Source organism: Ictalurus furcatus, chromosome 25 (genome assembly GCF_023375685.1).
Source record: "Ictalurus furcatus strain D&B chromosome 25, Billie_1.0, whole genome shotgun sequence".
Lineage (NCBI taxonomy): Eukaryota > Metazoa > Chordata > Actinopteri > Siluriformes > Ictaluridae > Ictalurus > Ictalurus furcatus.
In genome coordinates this window covers 12,111,507-12,133,315 of record NC_071279.1, presented here as the reverse complement: position 1 = coordinate 12,133,315, position 21,809 = coordinate 12,111,507, and the positions used below count along the sequence as shown (strand labels likewise).

At 40.2% G+C, this 21,809-nt stretch overlaps 1 protein-coding gene across 3 annotated transcripts in view; it reads left to right on the top strand.

Annotated features, from left to right (window-relative positions):
• The window catches only part of kita (KIT proto-oncogene, receptor tyrosine kinase a), a 32,526-nt gene extending 16,719 nt beyond the window's left edge, over positions 1 to 15,807 (top strand). For all 3 annotated transcript variants that reach the window (XM_053613869.1, XM_053613868.1, XM_053613867.1), the window contains exons 11-21: positions 1,098 to 1,224; positions 1,596 to 1,700; positions 2,252 to 2,362; positions 2,736 to 2,874; positions 2,993 to 3,072; positions 4,784 to 4,917; positions 6,741 to 6,863; positions 9,696 to 9,807; positions 10,362 to 10,461; positions 11,937 to 12,042; positions 12,142 to 15,807. In XM_053613869.1, the coding sequence (XP_053469844.1) occupies positions 1,098 to 1,224; positions 1,596 to 1,700; positions 2,252 to 2,362; positions 2,736 to 2,874; positions 2,993 to 3,072; positions 4,784 to 4,917; positions 6,741 to 6,863; positions 9,696 to 9,807; positions 10,362 to 10,461; positions 11,937 to 12,042; positions 12,142 to 12,315 (1,311 nt within the window). In that variant the 3' untranslated portion in view covers positions 12,316 to 15,807. The remainder of the gene's footprint in view (positions 1 to 1,097; positions 1,225 to 1,595; positions 1,701 to 2,251; positions 2,363 to 2,735; positions 2,875 to 2,992; positions 3,073 to 4,783; positions 4,918 to 6,740; positions 6,864 to 9,695; positions 9,808 to 10,361; positions 10,462 to 11,936; positions 12,043 to 12,141) is intronic.
• Positions 15,808 to 21,809: the final 6,002 nt, after the last annotated feature.

Here is a 21,809-nt window from a genome sequence, read left to right as displayed (position 1 = left end):
CTGATTTTGTTAAAAAAAAATTATATATATATATATATATATATATATATATATATTATAATTATTATGTATGTGTGTGTGTGTGTGTGTATATATATATATATATATATATATATATATATATAATTGAAATAAAAAAAGTTGAAGGTCTGTGTCTTGATGATTTTTTTTACCAATTTTGTAAGGAGCGGTATGTATGCTTATTAAAGCCTTAGATTACTGTAGCACGACATTACTAATTTACTGCAATTTACCGATGAGAGAAATATAAGTGCTATTTGCAGTACTTATGCTGAAACTTGCACTAATATATAACTGTAATCATATTAAGAGCACAGCGTGTCCTCCTGAAGATTAAAGGGAACTAGCATTATACTGACAGTTATTTATATGAGAAGAGGTCCTCATTTTACAGTATGAACCGTTATTAATCCAAGCCATACATGTACATTTTGTCATGCATTTCCAGGTTATCTAACTGTAGTTCTCCAGCAAAAACACTCTGTTTTGAGGGAACCCCTGTGATTAATTAGATCACTTTATGAGCGGGTTCCCATGATCTTTTATGTTATACACGGCAGTCTTCCCACTATGCATAGCAGTTCAACAGCAACAATAACACACATACACATGGCCACACGGACACACACACACACACGGACACTATACACAGATACACATACACACCACAAACAAGTTTTTACTATGGGTCAGGCCTCAGAGCAGTTTCTAGGGTCTGTTGTTGTACTAGAATAGCTATATGTAAAAGCAAATTTGCGAATTTGTCAGTACCATATATGTATTTAATCAGCCATCACGAATTTGGCTTCTTAAGTTTTGCACTAAAACCATAAGGTTATTGGAAGTAACATTTTGTAGATAACAGTATATACCACGAAAAAATGGTATATTACTTAATTCCCTATATTATTGCTCTATAACCTATCGCACTACAGGGAAAAGCAGAAGTGCATTGTTTTATTGCTGTAATAATAGACCAATATATCAGTGTGTTTATGTCTTGTTTGGGAACATTTTGCAATAATCTGGCTCTCACTGTGTCCCTTTGCTAAAGTCTATCCTATGTACATCTACAGAAACCTAAATACCAGATTCAGTGGAAAGTCATTGAGGGAATCCATGGCAACAACTACGTCTATATTGACCCTACCCAGCTTCCGTATGACCATCAGTGGGAGTTTCCGCGGGACAGGCTGCGATTTGGTCAGTTGGGTTTTGTTTACCATCTCCATCCCTGGTGCCATCAGTCAATGACACACTATGTGGCTCCCACTTCCTCCTCTTTTTTTTTCTCTCGTAGAGTGTTTGTCAATTGTGTTTTATAGCATACTGTACTTTATGTGTGTTTTATGGAAGTCTGGCATCATTCCAAACCTACAAAGAACACACTGCCTGTGCCAAAATGGCTGGTAATAGTTAACAAGTTCCCCAATTGATTCAAATCAAAGGTCAGCATCCCAGAACTGTTCCCATGAGAGAACCTGAAGGGAAATGCACACGTGTCTCTGATGTGTTAAATGGTGGACATTGCTACAACAGATTTATATCACTGGATTGTTTTTCTGCATCCCCAGGCAAAACTCTTGGCTCAGGAGCATTCGGGAAGGTGGTGGAGGCCACAGCATATGGAATGTCCAAGGCTGATACAGTGATGACTGTGGCGGTCAAAATGCTAAAACGTAAGCAGAGTTGTAGAAGCTCATGCTGATTAATGAATCACACGATTCCTGTTAATACAAAGTGATATAGGTTGTGCTAGAAGGTCTCATTCGGAAGCAGTGTATACCTGATATCCAGCTGTCACTCTGGTAAATAAAACTGTGGGAAAACTGACTCTTTCACTTGATGGACTTAACAGGCTTCAGTTCCAAGAACCCAAGATCAATACTCCTCACAAAGATCAGGTTATATTACCACTAAGAAAAGACTCTAAGTGTTAGAGGACACAACTTACATACCCTTATGTCAGTAACATGATATGTACTTTAGGTTAAGTGTCATGTTTAGGAAGCACAGTTAATGAAAGATTTAAAATAATCCTAACACTTTTACATTCTGAGAGAGATGTATATGCTTAAGGTTTTCATGTCACTTACCATTAATGAATTCATGAATAAACCGACATTTTATTTTAGTGCTACCCTCAGAATTTAAGATTCAGTTGTATCTTTTGTGTGCCTGTTCTACTGTTTTCATATTCATTTGTATGTCATTTGATGTTGTGCCACAGCAAGTGCGCATGCCACTGAGAAAGAGGCTCTGATGTCAGAACTGAAGGTGCTCAGTTACCTTGGCAACCACATAAACATCGTCAACTTACTGGGTGCCTGCACTGTTGGAGGTGAGAGAGCGAGAGAGAGAGGTCCTTCATTCCTAAATTGGAGAAGCTCAAAAATACACACAGACCCACTTTACACATTTACTACTCACACATAGTCTACAGCAAAATATTTTATTGTGATTAAAATTGTTAGTCTCAACAATGTTTAGTTAAATATAATGGTAAATATATATTTAATTCCCAAACTGTAATAATTTCTTTTTGTTATTCCATTGACTGTCATGCCAATAAAGCAGGCCAAACTGAATTGAATTAAACTGAAATGATAGAATAAATGGATTAGGTAATGCAGTTAGCGAATAAGGAGGTGTAGTAAAAAGTAATGTAAATGTGTGTGAGCTATTGATTTGATTGCTGTTGGGCCTTTCCCCAGGTCCGACTCTGGTGATAACTGAGTACTGCTGTTTTGGCGACCTGCTGAACTTCCTGCGCCGAAAGCGTGACTGCTTCTGCTGCTCCAGACTGGGAGATGACACTTACTATAGAAATGTTCTGTTACATCCAGATTCAGGGTGAGACATGTTTATATATCTGTCTTTTTGCAGTTTCTTTTGTTACAATTAATTTGTAATAACAATTAAGTAATTACGCCTGCTGACATGATGTGATTATGGCTTGTGATTATTGCAGTGACGGTAGAAATGGCTATATGACTATGAGGCCTTTGGTTTTGGGAGTTCAGTCCACTGAGAAACGTTCACTACCTAAAGGTATGGCATAGTGAAGAAGAATTGCACCTCTTCTCTTCTTTTCTTCTCTCTTCTCTTCTGTTCTTTTCACTTCTTCTGAGAAATCTTTCATGCAGTGTATAATATGTCTGTCTCAGGGGCGTTAGCTGGACTTTTAATGATTCAGGGCTGAGCCCAGATTCTTCTAAATCAAAAAACTTTTAAAAACGTACTTCAAAATAAGCTGTTTCCATTGGACAAATTTATCATAAACTTTGCCTCGGGTGTTATCACTGTTTGCAGGACTACCAGACCGACAAAGTATAAAACTTTTTGGAATCTAGCTTGGTGTTGCTAGCCAAGGGGAGGCACAACTACGGTGAGGTGAAAAAGTATTTGCCCCCATCCTGATTCCTTCTGTTTTTGTGTATATCTAATACTAAATAGTTTTAGATCTTCAAACAAAATGCAACATAAAACAAAGGCAACCTGAGCAAACACACAATACAGTTTTCATTCAATTATTTTTTATTGAAGCAAAAAAAGTTATGCAACAATTATCACCCATGTGAAAAACAACTTGCCCCCTTAAACATAAAATCTGGTTGTTCCACCTTTAGCAGCAATAACTGCAACCAAACGCTTCTGATAACTGGACATCAGTCTTTCACTTACTTGTAGGACTGGGACTTACTTCTATGCTTTGGATCATTGTCTTGCTGCATAATCCAGTTGCGCTTGAGTTTCAATTTAGGGAAAGAAGACCAGATATTCTCCTTTAGGATTTTCTGGCAGTGAGCAGAATTCAGGTTTACCTCAATTATTTCCCAGGCCCTGAAGCAGCAAAGCATCCCCACACCATCACACTTCCACCACCATGCTTGATCGTAGGTATGATGTTCTTTTTGTGGAATTCTGTGTTTGGTTTATGGCAGATGTAACGGGACACCTGTCTTCCAAATATTTTCACTTTCGACAATGGTTTTCACCTCGCCACTCTTCCATGGATGCCATTTTTACCCAGTGTCTTTCTGATAGTATAGATAGTATAAGTTGGGAGGGCCCTGAAGTAGCTAAGCGTCCCCACACCATCACACTTCCACCACCATGCTTCACCATAGGTGTCTTCCTAATAGTTCCACTTTTGACTCATCAATCCACAGAACATTCTCCCAAAAGGTTTGAGGATCATCAAGGTGTGTTTTAGTAAAATTCAGATGAACCATAATGTTCTTCTGGGTTAGCAGTGGTTTTCACCTCACCACTCTTCCATGGATTCTTTCCACAGATGTTTTCCCAGTGTCCTTCTGATAGCAGAGTCATGAACAGTGACCTTTATTGATGCAAGAGAGGTCTGTAGGTCCTTTGATGTTGTCCTTGGCTCTTTTGTGACTTGCTGGCTGAGTCGTTGCTGTGCTCTTGGAGGAATTTTGGAAGGTCGGCCACTTCTGGGAAGGTTCACTACTGTGCCGAGTTTTTCCATTTGGAGATAATGGCTCTCACTGTGGTTCTTTGGCGTTCCAGAGCCTTTGAAATAGCTTTGTAACCCTTCCCAAACTGATGTATTTCAATCACCTTCTTCCTCATCATTTCTGGAATTTCTTTCAATTTTGGCATAGGTAGTGACAAACCGCTCAAAATGGAGAATTATTCATGGCTAAAATAAAAATATTTGGGGCCACAGGCTCAGGACAGGTTATGCCCCTGGTCTCTCTCTCTCTCCCTAACTCACTTATTTCTTTTTCTGTTTTAGGTGTTGGCTCTAACACTGACAGTGACGTGTTCAGTGAGGTTCTTCAAGAGGATGGTTTGGCTCTGGACACTGAAGACCTCCTCAGCTTCTCATATCAAGTTGCTAAGGGCATGGACTTCCTGGCATCTAAAAATGTAGGAACTCCATAATTTCTCACTTTTCCTCTCTGCTCTTTTCTTCTCTTCTCTTTTCTTTTCTTCTCTCCTCTGCTATGTCATTTTCTACATTCTTCTGTCATGACCCCTCCAATAGCAGAAACACAATATCCTAGGTGCTCCTACATGAAGCTCAGGGATCACTTATTCAGAGTGTCCAGTCATGGTTCAGATTACCAATGATAGCACTCACATGTCCACAGACATGCGTGCACATCCTTACAAGCGTGTCAAAACACATACACGCAAACACATTTCTAGGTTCTCAGGTTGAACAAATAGACGTGTTTCATTGCCTATTCCTCAGAATAGTCATTGTGAAAACAACTGACAGAATGCTGTTTATTGAAGTAAGACACACTGCACATTCAAATGCCCTTTGAGAATATTTTTATGACAAACAAATCAGCTATTGCTCGAGAAACTAAAACTTGTTTGATGATTGTATAAACTTATCACAGAGCCCCAAGGTCTCAGCATGTTAAACAGTTTTGACACGGGCTCTTCAGAGAATTTTGAAAGAATTTTAACTTTTAATTGACTGCCCTTTGAGAACAGCCTGTTGTTTTTCCTGAAGCAATGACTTAAGTGGTTGAGTCGTTGCAGTTTAGACATGTAACTAATGGGAGTATTCTGGTCCTACATGTGATCTCAGTACTGTAAGTGATATCTGATTCTTCCATTGCATTGAAGGGACTATATTCAGAGTTGGCAACTTAAGTTCAAGCGATATAAGACAGATAACGGTAGATATACAGGGACAGTTATACAGAACTGTGTTAAGAGGATGCTTATCTTATTTTATGGCTGATTGAATTTACCTGTCTAACTGCCTTTGAGGTTTCTTTGTTTTTCTGCTGTAGATCTTTTGGGACATCTAGGTGTCCCAGCCTTCGTCTTTAAAAAAACAAACAACACTTGCCTTGAAGCCCAAATAAACCCAAAGAAAGAAAATCCATGGTTGAAATGTACTGTATGTTGTCAGTTACAATACAATGCAGTACAAAAGCAAGGGACAATTACAAAGTTTACACTAATAGGGTAATATATATATTTATTTGCAAGGGCACAATGACTTAGTGGTTAGCACATTTGCCTCACACCTCTGGGGTTGGGGGGCTTAATTCCTGCCTCTGCAGTGTGTGGAGTTTACGTGTTCTCCCCACGCCTTGTGGCCCGAGTTCCCTGGGATAGGCTCCATGCTCTCTGCGACCCAATGTAGGATAAGCAGTACAGAAAATGGATGAATGGATGGACATTCACATATTTTATGTTGCCCTCAAATGGCTTTCCAAAATATTGTGTTTATTTACATTTTCCAAAACATTAATTCCATTCAAACACAAACTTAATATTGAGGTAATAACACGGTCACAGAAATTACAGCTCCTTGCTGGAGTGGATGAGCACTTCACTCAAAGCAGTATACAGAACGTTGTGTCAGTTATATTAATCATTGTTCAGCTCTGTGGGTTGAGGTTGTTTTTGTGGTAAAACATGCAAATCTATTTTGTTAACCATTAGAACTATCTGTAAGAGCTAAAAGTGAATATATGTCTGGGCGTTCAAGCTAGTGGACAAAAATTAGTTTGAGATCTCATTCAGAGTCAACATTCTGCAAAGTATTTCAGAGGCACCACTTAAACAGATCACATAGCAGTTCTAATGAGAGCTCTAATGAGAAGGCAGTCTGACACATTGTTCATGGTATTTAAACCATCTTTTGGAATGTTCCCAATTCTGTATTGAGGGTTGTGTGTGTGTGTGTGTGTGTGTGTGTGTGTGTGTGTGTGTGTGTTCAGTGTATTCACAGAGATCTGGCAGCCAGAAACATCCTTCTCACACAAGGAAGAGTGGCCAAGATCTGCGACTTTGGACTTGCCCGTGATATCACTACTGACTCCAACTATGTGGTTAAAGGAAATGTAAGTTGTGCTCCAGAAACAGGAAATTATTATTTAGTTGTCTTTACCTAGTATTTACATGCCCAATATTAAAAGAAGAAAAAAAGAAAATTCACCATGAATGAAAAAGGGTAGAACTAAAATCTTAAATAGACAAGAATGTGAATGTTATCACTAATAATTTGAATTTATAAAATATTAGATTTTTTTTAAGTTAATCTACTACTACTGACATCTACTACTTTTGCCACAAAGGCATGCTACAGTCTGATAACTTGGCTCTGGCTATGTGAGTTAGATTTCAGCATGTGCAATTATATACATACCCGACCCCTAAAACAACTCGGAAAGGAAACTAGAAATTCTATGCAAGTCAAAACGTTTGGGTTATGCATGTAACCTTGTTCCCTGAGAAGGGAAAGAGATGTTGCGTGAGCTCCACGCTGTGGGAAGTGCCCTCGCGCATGACCGGCATCTGAAGCTTGTGTAACATCATGCCTATTTATAGGCCTGCCGTGATCAGGTAATGTGGCATTTAAGTGCGTTGCGTGGTATATAAACGGCACCTGTGAACCGTGCCGTCAGCCTCTATTATCTGAAGTGAAGATGCAATTCTCAGGCATGCCCCAGTATGGCAACGCTACGCAAAATCTCGTTCCCTTCTCAGGGAACAGGGTTACATGCGTAACCCAGACATTCCCTTTCAAAGGGAACTCAGTGTTGCGTGAGCTCCATGCTGTAGGAATGACAATACCCACTCTGTCATACTGAGGGTATGGCCTGTACAAAAAGATCCAAGCCTGAGGGTCACTGCAAGAAATTCGACCCGGGGTGGAATGTATATCTAGGCTGTAATATCGAATGAATGTGTGTGGCATAGACCACCCTGTTACAGCACACACATCCTGTAAGGGTACCTCTTTGGACAAAGCCTTTGAAGAGGCGACACCCCTAGTGGAATGAACTCTCATGCCCAGAGGTGTAGCGAGAAGGCAGGCCTCAGAAGTGATAGAGATTGCTTCCACTATCCAATTAGAGATGCGCTGCTTCAACACAGCATCACCTCTACTGTCGTGCCAAAGGAGACCAGCAGTTGCTCCGGCCACTGGCCGGAGCAGTAGATGTAAGTACAGAGAGCCCTTACTGGACACAGTCGGAGCAATTTCTCTTGTTCCGGTGTGAGGAGGGCAGAAAGCCTGCAACACTACTGGCTGGGCAGCAGACGTAGGCACTTTAGGAATATAATCCGGTCTAGGATATAGGAAGGCCTTGGCTAATCCAGGGGCAAAGTCAAGACAGGAAGGGGCAACAGAGAGAGCTTGTAGATCTCCTACTCACTTAAGAGATGCCAGGGCCAGCAGAAGAGCCACCTTTGGAGTCAGAAGCTTCTCTGAGGCTGACTCTTAAGGGCTCAAATGGGGAACCTGACAGACCTTCCAGGACCACAGAAAGGTCCCAGGAAGGTATGCCTGGTCTCCAGATGGGCCTCAGCCGCCTTACACAATGCATAATCCTCGAAGTTAGAGGATGTTGCCCCACAGAGGCTCCACCAATTGGGGCATGGCTAATTGAAATGCTGGCCACTTAGACCATGATTATAGAAGGAGCCAACCCTGCTGAGAAATGTCTTCGTAAGAACTCCAAGACTGTAGCTATTGCGCAGTTCACTGGGTCTAGCTGACATTCCTCACACCACCAGACAAAAAGTTGCCACTTGAGTGCATACAATTTCCTTGTGGTTGGTGCTCTAGTGTTTAACATGGTCTCTACAACCTCAGTTGCGAGACCAGAATCTATGAGCTGGTGCCCCTCAGGAGCCAGACCCACAGTTTCCATAGTTCCGGCCGAAGGTGATAAATCAGCCCTCTGGCTTGAGACAGTAGATCCCTGTGGATGGGGATCTCCCAAGGAGTACTGTCCAGCAGGGATATTATCTCCGAGAACCATATTCGAGCTGGCCAATATGGTGTTACTAGCAGCAGACGTAGACAGTCTTCGAACTCTTGCTAGAACTTGTGGGAGCAGAGCGATCACAGGAAAAGTGTACAGATGTGACCTCAGCCACATGTGCACCATGGCGTCCAGCCCTAATGGTGTGGGAGGAGTGAGGGTGAACCACAGCGGGCAGGGTGTTGTCTCCTCAGAGGCAAACACATCCACTTCCGCTTAGCCGAACCTCTGCCATATTGATTCCACAACTTGTGGATGGAGCCGCCAATCCCTGGGCCTCAGCCCCTGCCTCAACAGGATGCCTGCCCCCACATTCCAGTTGCCCAGAATGTACATTGCACTCACTTTATATGCTTGAGAGCTGCTCTCCGTTTTTGGCTCCTTGGAGTCAGAGAGGAATTTTTTTTATGGCTGTCCTTAGTGAAAGGAGGAGTCGCTCCAAAATCAGGCAGGGAGCCTGACCCAGAAGACAGAGCAAGAGATAGAGCAGCACTTGTCTCCGGCTCCTCTTCCAGATCCATATAAGATCCCCAGGATCTGAACCGGCTGGCTGCCTCGTCATCGGCCGGCCCAGATCCGTGTAACTCTGAAACCCAACTTCTTTCGGCTGTGAAGAGAGCGAGCCGCGAGCGGAGCTGCCTAATTGTAAGGCGTTCACAATGCGCACAGTCAGACCTCTCGAGTGCCGTTTTTATATCACGCGACGAGCTTATTTGCCATGTCACCTGATCACGGCAGGCCTATAGATAGGCATTATGTTACACAAGCTTCATATGTTGGTCACGTGCGAGGGCGCTTCCCACAGCGTGGAGCTCACGCAATGTTGAGTTCCCTTTGAAAGGGAACTTTACTTGTGAATCAACTCGGAATGTAACACCAATCTAACGGCTCTATCTTGTGCAGGCCCGTCTGCCAGTGAAGTGGATGTCTCCCGAAAGTATCTTTGAGTGTGTGTACACATTCGAAAGTGATGTGTGGTCTTACGGCATCTTGCTGTGGGAGATCTTCTCTCTGGGTAAGCTTTTATTATTTCCGCACATGAATCCAGATGTGAGTTAACAGACAGAATTTTAAGAACATGACATGATTTAATAATGCACTTGCTAAGTTTTACTGACCACTGGAGCGAGTGACCAGTTTAGAAATATCATCTACTAAGAATATGCATTCAAATAAACATAGGCAACCTTGTCTAATGAACTCAGCCTGAACAAACAACACGTGTGTACCTCGTCTGTTTGGCTGGTGAGAATAACTGAATATGAGTTACATCGATTGCACCATGTACAGTATATATTCATTGCATGGAGCAATGGACATTTGAGGAACTGTGTGTGGTTCTTTAGCTTTAGCTTGATAGTACTCTTAGACTCTGACCTGTTTGTACTAGCATAAGAATATGTCTCTGACAGAAATTACAAAGAAAGTCAGTCATTCTGGATAAGGTGAAATGTGAAAATGCTGAAAAATGTGAATTTTTTTCAGTGTTTTAAAAGTTATTAGAAGTAATAGTGAACTGGAACTGGAACTGGCCTTAACTATGTACTTTTTATTGCTTGAAATATTCAGGAAGCAGTCCTTACCCAGGTATACCTGTAGACGCCAAATTCTACAAGATGATCAAGGAGGGATACCGAATGGAATCACCGGAGTTTGCTCCGAGTGAAATGTAAGTATGTGTGTGTGTACATATATGTATATATGTATTAACTTGTTTTCCTCTAAGGGTCTTTTCATTGTAGGTCATATTTAAACTTTGATATGGCAACATGAGAAGATGGTGTGGGTTAAGTAAGGTTTAAAACACATCTGGCCATGTTGTTGGAAGAAGAAGCAGTCTTTGTTTGTGATTTCTCCAGTTTCAAAATTATTCAACCCCCTGAATAGAATCCCTCACAACAGCACAAATATGCAAAACAGGTGTTGTCTCAAGCACACCTGATGCAACTAATCAAGGGCTTCATTAGTTTCACCAGGTGTGCTTGAGCTGGAACACATGAACTGGCTAGGGGCAGAAAATTTTGAAATACCGGGACGAGGCAGAAAAAGGAAGCTAATGGCTACAACCAGTTTTCTGAGAAGGCAGGTTGTGAAAAACCCTCGAGTGACTGCAAAAGACCTGCAGCAAGACTTGGTGGGAACAAACACTGAGGTTTCAGTGAGCACAGTATGGCGCATAAACGCAGAAGGTTTACATGCCAGAACTCCAGGACGTACACCGCTACTGACCCAAAAGCACAAGAACAGTCGCCTCATAATCATATAAACAAGCCACAGTAGTTTTGGGATTCTGTTCTGTGGAGCGATGAAACAAAATTGGAACTTTTTGGCACAATGGATAAGCGGTATGTCTGGAGAAAGAAGAATGAAGAAAGAACACTCTGTCCACAGTCAAGCATGGTGATGGCTCAGTGATGCTCTCAGGGCTGCTTTGCATCCTCTGGCACTGGAAACCTGTAGCGTGTGGAAGAAGAGATGGATTCATTGAAGTATCAGGAAATCCTAGGATAAAACATAATGCCGTCTTTGAGGAAGCTGAAGCTTGGGTGACATTGGACCTTCCAGCAGCATAACTCAAATTCCACCAAGGCTTGGTTGCAGAAGAAGTCCTGGAAGATTCTCCAGGGCCATCATAGTCACCTGACTTAAACCCCATAGAAAATCTCCATTGGGATTTGAAGAAGGCGGTTGCAGCACACAAACCCAAGAATATTACTGAACTGGAGGCCATTGCTCATGAGGAACGGGCTAAGATTCCACAGGAAGGCTGCAAGATCTATGCATCTCGTTTGCAGCAGGTCATAACAGCAAAAGGGTGCTTTACTAAGTATTAAAGATGCTTGCCATAAAGGGGTTGAATAATTTTGAAACTGGAGAAATCATTATAAGTTGCATTTTCAGTTGAATTTGGGGAAACCACTTGTGTTGAACTATTTCAATTGCTTTTGTTTGATATGTTCATTGCAAACAGTTGAAAGTCTGTAAATTTTAACAGTAAACCTGATTTGCAATGGGGGATGAATAATTTTGATTGAACTGTTTATGTCTTTAACAGCATGTTCTGAAGTGTTTTATTCCTCTTATACTATAGCATATACAGTAATGTGTGTCATGTATGTTCAGAATATATACCTTTCTTTTTAGGTATGAAATCATGCAGTCATGTTGGGATGCAGACCCCTCCAGAAGACCCTCATTTGGCAAGATAGTGGAGAAGGTTGAACAGCAAATCTCAGACAGCACCAAACATGTACGCCATTTGATGTCCACAGACAGCCATCTTTAGCATTCAATTGCCTTTTGTTAACTTATCTGAAGCAAATGTTTCCCATCTTCTTCCCTCCTGTAGATCTATCTGAACTTCAGCTCCAGGTTGCCTGTAGTCACAGCTCTCCGTGAGGAGCCTTTTTCTCACTCCTCACGCCGTAATTCAGGAAGCGGTCACATCACTCCTACTCAGCCTCTGCTGTCCAGTGACGATGTTTTTTTGGAGGTAGAGGCTCCCAGGCAGCCACGGGCATAAAAAAAAAATCCACCACAATGCTGGTTCTTCTACGAAGTCTGTAAGCCTTTCAGACAAACCCAGGCTGAGTGAAATAAGCGAACCCTGGAGCAGTCATTAGGGCAGAAAGAAGTCACATCATCTTCCCACTCTCTTCCCTTTACTGATGTGCTTAGGGGACAATGTACAGAGTACTTTCACTCTTTTCACATTCCTTCAGGATCAAGTGACATGGGATGATGGGACATGGAAGTTTTAGGGAGAGTTTTACTTTTTCATGCTCTTTGATATTCCTGTCGGGTCGATTAACACAGTGACTCCTTCACTTCTGCACAACAGGTCGAACCTGGTCCTTTTGTGGTACGATGAATTTTTAACTCTGCATAGGTACTGGGGAAGTTTATCATATATCAAGCTTTATTTTCATGAGCATAGCACATTCATATTAACAAGATGTTTAAACCTTTCTTTAAAGGTTTAATCATCAGTGTTTAAACCTTTGTGTGTTTTCATGACCATCAGCACAGGTGGTAATGTGGCACAGAGCAGTGCAAACGTGTCACAACTGCCGAGACTTGAATACAAGCATGTACGTTTTATTTTTCGAATGCCAACAGTCCAAAATCAAGAGTCACTGAAAACATACAGGGGGATAAATATACAAATACCAAGCTAATGCAGAGATAAAACGTGTGTTGAAATGGGGGGACAAATAGTTAACACCGGGTTGTAAGAGCTAGAAGTGTCTTAGCCCTGCATCTGTGCTAAGAGGGGGTCAATAGGGTCGGTATTGCGCATGCATTTTTACAGGTCCCACAATGGGTTTTCACACCCAATTATGCCCCATTTCAATGTAGCGTGTTCATTTAGGGTCATGAAAATAGAAAGAGCACAACTGTGAAAGAAATGGCTTGCAACCACCCAAATATACCAGCTTACCCAGCAATTTAAGCTTGTGCTGATGTAAAATAGAGCCTTATGCCATTGTTCTTGATTTGTAGGTCAATACAAATGGTCAGAAAAGCACTTTTAAAATTATGATCAATCGCTATCTTGGATGTAGATGCTCTTTCTTAGCAGTATATACACGTAAGTCCTGGAGTCTTTCATTTTGAAAGTGCATATTGGTCTTGTGTTTTGTATGATGGGTTGAGGCCGCTTTAGGGCAGTTTAGTAGAGATACATTGCTTCAGAATTATTCAGTTGCAGATTGACACTATGCTTTGTTTATATTCAAATCAAAAGCTTAATAATTAGGTGAAGTACATGTTCGTGCATGTTATTTTCCTCTGGTCTCTACATTTCTGGTCGCTTCAATGAACACAACTACGTATAGACTCACTTCTTTTTCTTAGGTAGTTATTAGTCATAGATGTAAATTTTTTTTTTTTTTTGCTTTTCTTGTTAAAATGTAAAGAAAAGACTTCTTATTGGACTTCTATTAATATTTTCAGGGAACCAATTTAAGTAGCATCTCAAAGTGTTAAAGTGCAAATGACGAACTTTCTGGGCTGAATAACATTTCAGCTTTAAGAGCAGTATTATGCTTGGTTTGTTATGTGAAGGATTTTGTCTAGTACTGTGTGAAACTTTGAAAACCAAATTTGACAGAGTCCTTCAAGCTTCCCAAATACAAGATACTGTAGTAGAGGTAAAACCGGTAAAGCTGGTTAAAAACAAAAGACTTGTTTTTAAAAGCTCAATTCACCTTTTACTTCTACTCATCTACTTCTACTCTTGTCTCTACATATACATGGCTGAATAGTATGAATTTGATTGAAAAACAGAGACTGTTGTTTTTCATCAGTGAATCTCTCATGACTCCCATGCCTGTAGTTTAGGTGCTGCTGCCTAGACTTAGAATTAGTTGAAGAGTTCAGTAGCATTCGAAACGTTGCATATTTTGTGAGGAACAGAGAAATGTCTCATAAGACTCCACTTTAAACATTTTAAGATGGTGATATGGAGGCAGAGTAATGTGTTTTTGTAGATATGTACATATTTACTTAAGGTTGTTCATAAAAAGATATTGTACTGTATATTATCCTTTCTGTTCACATGTTTATAAAGAAGTCATCTTTTTTTTGTCATTACATACAGTATATGAACAATAAGTGTTGCAGAGAATATTCACTCAAGTTTAGGACATTAGACTTAGGTTAAGAAGATGCATCAGAAAACACCAACACTTTCCATAAAACACCAACTGTCGTGCCTCACGGTTAACCCTCAGATTAGAATTCTGCTCTTTTGCCAATAAGAAACTTGAGGAACAATACATGTGAAAGAGAGCTGTTGAGGAAAGAGTCAATAGAAAGCTACTGCATTTCAGGCATGGATGCCAATGGGTGCACACTCTCCGTAGGAACAGCCAATGGGCGACATCTCAGTGGATCCACCAGTGGAAGGGTAGCTGCTCTGAGGGAGAGCCAGTGAGATCGTTCTCATTACTTGTTGACCTACCAATTGGAAAAAGAGCAGCCCTGCATTAGAGATGGAGAGTTTATCAGAATCCTAAGACTATGAGCAACAGACTGAGTGATTCAGATCGTGCCAGGTAGACCTTGTAACATCAGTAGTCAGACACCCGTCAGTAGCTCTCTTTCTGTTCTTTGTGTCCAGCTGCTTCCTCAAGCGGAAGTGTCACTTCCAGGGCACTTGAGCTGGGGAGATCCCAGCCGCTCTCTATCCCACCTCCACCGCTTCCCTCTCACCCTCTTCCCACACTGCGACATTGTTCTGTGGGGCATCTGTCTGCATCTCTGTGTGTGTGTGTGTGTGTGTGTGTGTGTGTGTGTTTATTGTAGCATAATGCAGGTCATTTTGCTGGTAAGGCACCAGAGCACTGATGAGCTATCATTTATACAGCTTGTGAAATACACTGTATACTATAAACTGGCTCCTGGCTGCCAGTTTGTGGACATGATACCACTCCTGTGCTTTTGCTTGCTCTATTGTAATATGTGTAAATGATGTAATGTCACTATTTTTAGGGCAATGTGGTACGTTCATGCTAATGCTGTAAATGTTTAAGTGCAACTCTTTTTTTGTGTGTGTGTGTGGTTTTCATACTATTTAATATTTACTTTGCATATCCATTGCATAAATGTTACTCTACTAGTTCCACCCATTGACTGTGTGTATGCATTAAGGTCCTTACATGTAAATAACAGGTGGCTTAATTGCCTGTAGCAGATGTGCAACTTCATTCACATTTGGTACACCCAGTATACAGAATACCATTCATCTAATCACATGTAAACTGATGTAACGTCATCATGTGGTAATAACTATATGATAATGCATGGATTATCTCAGTAGATCTGTTTTTGGACAAATTATTGGTGATTTTTTTTTGTCCCTTGATAAGAAGGTTTCCTCTGTGCACTTCATCATTGTATATTTATTTTAAGGGTTTTTTTTTTTTTTTTTGGTTTTTGTGTAACATCTGTCATTTGTGTCTGTCATGTCTCGTTATTATACACTGTAAATAAACCATTGAAACATAAATGATTTCGCTCAGTGTGGGCTTTTGTGGTCTTTGTAATAAGGTAACATAAAGTAAACAAGAACTTAATATCTTTGGCCAGTTATAATAATTGGAAAAATGTGAAAACAAGTTTATTCAAACAAATACAGATCGTTTCATATAAACATGCAACATATATCATACATTGTTCCTGGAATGGGGTCTGGACCCACCACAGCCCTGACCTTACATTTAACAACTGGATTTTTTTCTTACAACTCAAAAATAACCCAAAATAAAACTTTTAAACATGGCTCAGTGCCCATGCATGTTTTTATTTCTGAAGTTCTAACATCTTGTTTTATGTTAAACCCCTAACCCAGACAGTGTTCTCCACTTTATGACCGGAATCCTTTAGGATGTCATCTCAAATTGAATTACCAGTGTGCTTCATTGTGCACAATTTTTTGGGATATGGCAAGCCATTTGTGATCTTGTTTTGAACAGTTGGACTCCATAAGCTTTGTGTTTAAATGCTGAATTTTGATTATACCCAACTGTAAATCCTATCTGTTGAACAGGGGTCTGGCCCAAACCCAGGGCTGGACATCTGCTTCCACCTAGTCACAGAAATGAAAAAGAATTAATGCATAGATGAAACACTGTTGTTACAAGTGTTGACACTGGCAACATGGCAAGATCCTGCCTTCCAATGTTTATTTAGAACTTGATGCTGTGTTCTGAAAAAGGTCCTTTCACACACTTTGAGTTAAGAAATCCCATCTCTGCTGCACTGTATCCGGTGCTTATGGCTCTCCTCCACAGTCTGAGCTCATTGTTTGCTCGTCTATCTGATAAGAGAAGAAGGATTTCCCACTATTGAAACCTGCCAAAAACACACAGTGAGTAAGCAGCACCTGAAGTGTCTGAATTCAAAAATCAGTTGAGAGACAGAGAGTTTACCAGCATGTCATGATTTGAAAGATAAGAAGCACCTGTGTAAAACCTGCGAACTTTCTCTAGGTCTTTTAATTGTTTTCTAGTGTGGGGGTTTCACACCAGGAGGTTGAGAAAGGCCCTTGAGTTTAACTTGGATGTGCACTAAGTCATCAAAGATGACTGGAACAAATTAAAACTGAAGCTGTACTGGAACAAAGCAAAAGGTCAACTTCTATAAAGTTTTCCAATATTATCTGCAGAGCTGAGAGGTAGAATACAAGCAGCCATCTTATCAAGCTACTCGAAGTGAACAACAAATTATAAACACAATGTCCAGATATACAAGCTGTTCCAGGATCAGCACTGTTTCACCCTTTCTCGCTGGCGTTCCATCCCACCAGCAGAATGGAAATTGACTTTTTCAATCAGTATTAACAAATGAATTATATTATCGCTGCAAGTCTGTTTTAAGATTAATCAATACACTGTTGGGTTTCTGTTTGTAGAGTATCCTGATTCTGTGTTTAACTGCTGGTGAACAGGGCGTGGGAAAGGGGCAGTGGGGGTTGGGGCACAGAGATCTCTGGTATCTGTTGTATTTGTTGTATCTCTGGTACAGAGATAAAACAGACAGCACAATTAAAGCCTTTCTGATACTAAAACACCATATACAACTGTCACAATACAATTATAACATTTAAAAAATAAACATTTATGAAAAACTGAAAATTCTTAAAACACGGGCACAGCTAAAACAGGCGAAAATACATTTTTTAAGCCTCTGGTCAAAATATTTTATTAGCCTTTATTGTTAATATAACCATAATTTTTCTTCATACTTTGAGTCACTTCGCAAACATATCGGACTTAACACAAGTTCAGCAGAGTTTCTGGTTACCATAAAACATGATCATTCAAAGAAGGCAGTATCTTAAGTACAATATTGGCTCAAAGGGGAAAAAAACTAGCACATACTGTTGGCACAGGCCACTTGGCACAGGCACGTGTTTCTGGCCATAGGAGCAAAATTGCATCTGAACACAACTGGTAAAAAAAATAATAAAACATCAGCTTACTCCTAACCAAAGTAACCAGGCACCATCATGATTCCTGTAATTTATGTTTACACCTATATGAAAATATACTAGTACTAATATACTATATATACTAATATACTAGTATACTATTCAAGAAACTTCACTCTCTGAAACTCTCTAAGTCAGTTCAACTTGAGTTCAGTCACTCATCTTTCTCAAATTTTATGGATTAAAATTGGCAGCAGTAAAGAGAAGTCATTTGATTCTGCACTGCACAATCGCTTTATTTGTTTTACTCATGCAGGCTGACCAAGGTGCCTATGAACAAATGTTAATGTGTGCTTTCCTGTGAACTCTGCACTTCGAGAAGTATGACTGGCTGCATGTGATACCCTATAGCAAATGACCTCTTTAAAACAGCCTTTATGTTAGTGTATGGGTGTGTGTGTGTGTGTGTGTGTGTGTGTGTAAGTTTGAGTGCACATGACTGCATATTTGTCTCATAGAGAGAGAGAGAGAGAGAGATCTCGTTTAATGAGTGTGTTGCTTTCCTGTGGTTTCTGCGGCTTTGCTGACAGTTTGACCTGCATGTTGTGTACAGAACAGTAGAGAGATGGTGGAAGTTGGAAGGAAAGGAGAACCAGCAGTGAAGCAAGATGGAGCGAAGAGATTAAGAAATTCAAGGTGGATGAGTTCATGCCCATTTGGTTGGGGCGAGGGGGTACATTCACAAGGACACAGCACACTTTTCTGCTTTTGCATAATATGTATTAACTGCTGTGCTTATGTAACAGTTCTTTTCCATTTGTTTACCATTACTGTGCTGACTATCAGTTTGTCGCACAAGTCCTAACCCCACAAGTCCTTTGGCCAGAAACAATACTGTGCAATACACTATCATAACACGTGGGCCATATTTACAGACTCCATCCTTGGGTCCCAAATAAAATAAATGAAAATGATATCCAAATTAAGTGTGTAGGTCTGGTCAAGACCAGGAAACAATTTCTTTTAATTTTTAAATATAATTATAGAGAGCCTCAGGAATAATTCTAGACACCTTTATGAACAGAAATATATTTCAGCAACAAGTTCCTATGGCATAAGTTTTACTTTGAACTCCCTTTCCTTATTGCTTATTTAATACAAATGCATTTTACCTACTTTATTTTAATATAAATGCCGTGTTTGCCAATCCCTTATACTTAGGAAATCAGCAGCATGGATAACTAAAACTAAATAGCACATTTACTCATCTGCTTACATTCAAAATTACAACGCCACTATTAGACATCTGTAAAGTCTTACTGATTGAGAAAATGAAAAAATTGCTGAGAAACTACAGACACAAGCCTCAAAAACCAAAAGAGATACAGTATGCCATGCACGCAATCACTATGTGTATTTTCAAACAAAAGAATGCCTAATGAGGGCTGGTATTTGTTTTCTTTCACTAAAATTATGTTCACAGCATGCTTTCCATGAATGATCAGTAAACGGGTAAACATCTCTATTTAAATCCTAGCATGGCTGATACAAATTTGGAAATGTTGAGTCAGGAAACTGGATTGATCCTCAGATTTTTGATGTTAGTTTTGCACACGTGGAGTATTTACATATCAGATTCTTGAACTTTCTTTTACATTCACACTATCCCGCTGTTACCCAGATGAGGACGGTTTCCCTTCTGAGTCTGGTTCCTCTCAAGGTTTTTTCCTCATATCATCTTAGGAAGTTTTTCCTCTCCACCGTCACCATCGGGTCGCTCAATAGGGACAAATCCACACACTTAAAATCTGTATACTGTGTTTAAATGTTTCTGTAAAGCTGCTTTGAGACAATGTCCACTGTTAAAAGCGCTACACAAATAAAATTGAATTGAATTGAATTTTTCACTAATGACAGTGTAACTACAGAAAGACTTTTCCAATCCACGGATGGGAAAGACCTCGTGTATATAGACAGGAGAGAAGAAGGGAGGATAAGCCTTGGAGTGTTTTCACCTCTGATCTTGTTTGTTCTTGGACAAAGACCCCCTCAACTCCCACATGCTGAGACACAAGGAATAAGAAATACAACATATTCATTTAAGATAAGGTTAGAGAATCAGATATAAACATGATGAACATAAAACTTTAGCAAATGGTCATAGAGTCAAGGGGCAAATCATTTAAGACTAATATTAATTCACTGATCAAAACATTTTTGGTAATATTACAGCTCTCTGGTTACAATGTGCTTTCCCGCCAGATATCTTCAGCTTGCACATCAAACACCAGGCTGAAAGAACTTGTTCAGTGACAATGAAGAAAGTGAAGAAAGGACGATCCCATGAACAATGGAGCTGTCAGTCATGTGGTTGTGTTTAGGAATACCAGTAAGGGTTGTATGCTTCTGGACATATTGAAGCACTGACGGTGAACCTTCACCACTGCTTTGTGTCTTATGATAGCCTCTTCCCCTATTCACCTGGTAGTCAGACTGAATCCTGCATCAGATGACTGGACTCAGAGTAGCATTTGCGTCAAACTCCATGATCCTCTGAATAAACACAATCATAAATTGAGAGTGATGTGCCTGTCTGTCCAGCAATTTTTACACCGTGATGTGAGCCTATTACACGCTTGTTGCTCAGTTTTGCTCAGTAATCACTTGTTTCTCTTCTAAACACCCCTTTACAGGAAAAACCACATACAATCAATACAAAAATTTGATCATTTGTTTTCCCACGTAATTACGTGAATAAAATGTGATCACGTAAAAATAATAATAATAATAATAATTTAAAAAAAAAATTATTTCAAAAATCAGGTTATGCCCTGAAATAGCATGTGTGAATTCAAATAAAAACATTTGACATCATGTGAACAATATGTGATCACAGAATCAAGAAAAATTAAACCACATGTGAAAAACTAACATGTGGGTAAAATGTGTGCTTAATTCTGTTTAACGTCTTCATTGTCTTGGGAGGTTTAAACATAGATTACTTTAGTGTGTGTGTGTGTGTGTGTGTGTGTGTGAGAGAGAGACAGAGAGAGAGAGAGAGAGAGAGAGAGAGAGAGAGAGAGAGAGAATTATGTAAGAATTATTTAAATGTGTGCAAAGGTGTGGGGGAAATGGCTGTTTTCTTAAATGTTCTTGGAGCCGAAAAAGCACTGTAGTAATTGCTTTAGCATAAATAAAAAAGCATCATCCACACGATCAGATGTCCCCTGATGTGTTTCACGAGCTCTTCAAACCACAGTCTAAGGAAAAATGGCTGAAAGTTGCTCTGTGCATAATCAAATTTAGAAATAATGTTGCATTCTTTAAGAGAATTAAGGTGATAGTGGCAAGGAAAATCCCTGAGAGGAACCAGACTCATAAAGAAACCCATCCTCTTCTAGGAAGCATAAATAGTACTAAATGTTCTCAAAGTACTGCATGCAGAGTGTTGGGTATGATCCTATGGGATGAATAGGGGACAGTCTTTATGATCAAAGCAGTGTTTCTTAGAAAGTGCAAGACTACAGTGTCCTGGTGAGATCAACCACTGATTCAGGAAGGTGAATCCTAACTTACTTAATTAATCCGCTTCGTCCCTAATGGGAAATAAAGCTGTGGCAATCTGCTTCTATCTTCTCTTGCCTTGAGCAGCATTGCCTTGTGCCTCAACCCAGGTAAGACCCATCTGTTTTAACTCAGTGCATCTGGTGTGGAATTGATACATGCCACTTGAGTTTTAGTGACACTGATGTTCAAACCTGTCTGTTTGGCATCGCTGCTCAGTCTGTTAGTCTTCTCCTGTAGACAGGCATATTTCAAAGAGGGAACAACAAGATCGTCAGCAAAGTCTAGGACTTCTAACTGGGAAAAGAGAGACTGTTGGATACCCCTGGGCTTATCTGATGTAGTCTTTCACATGATTCAGTCAATAGAGACCCAGAATGCTAGGCATAACACTTCACTGTTGTGAACCTGACTCCACCAGGAAATAGCTTGAGAGATTATCGTTAATGATGGCACTGCGGTGAGTCATAGGCATACACAGTGTTTTGGAGAAAAAGTTGATGCATGGACACCAGAAC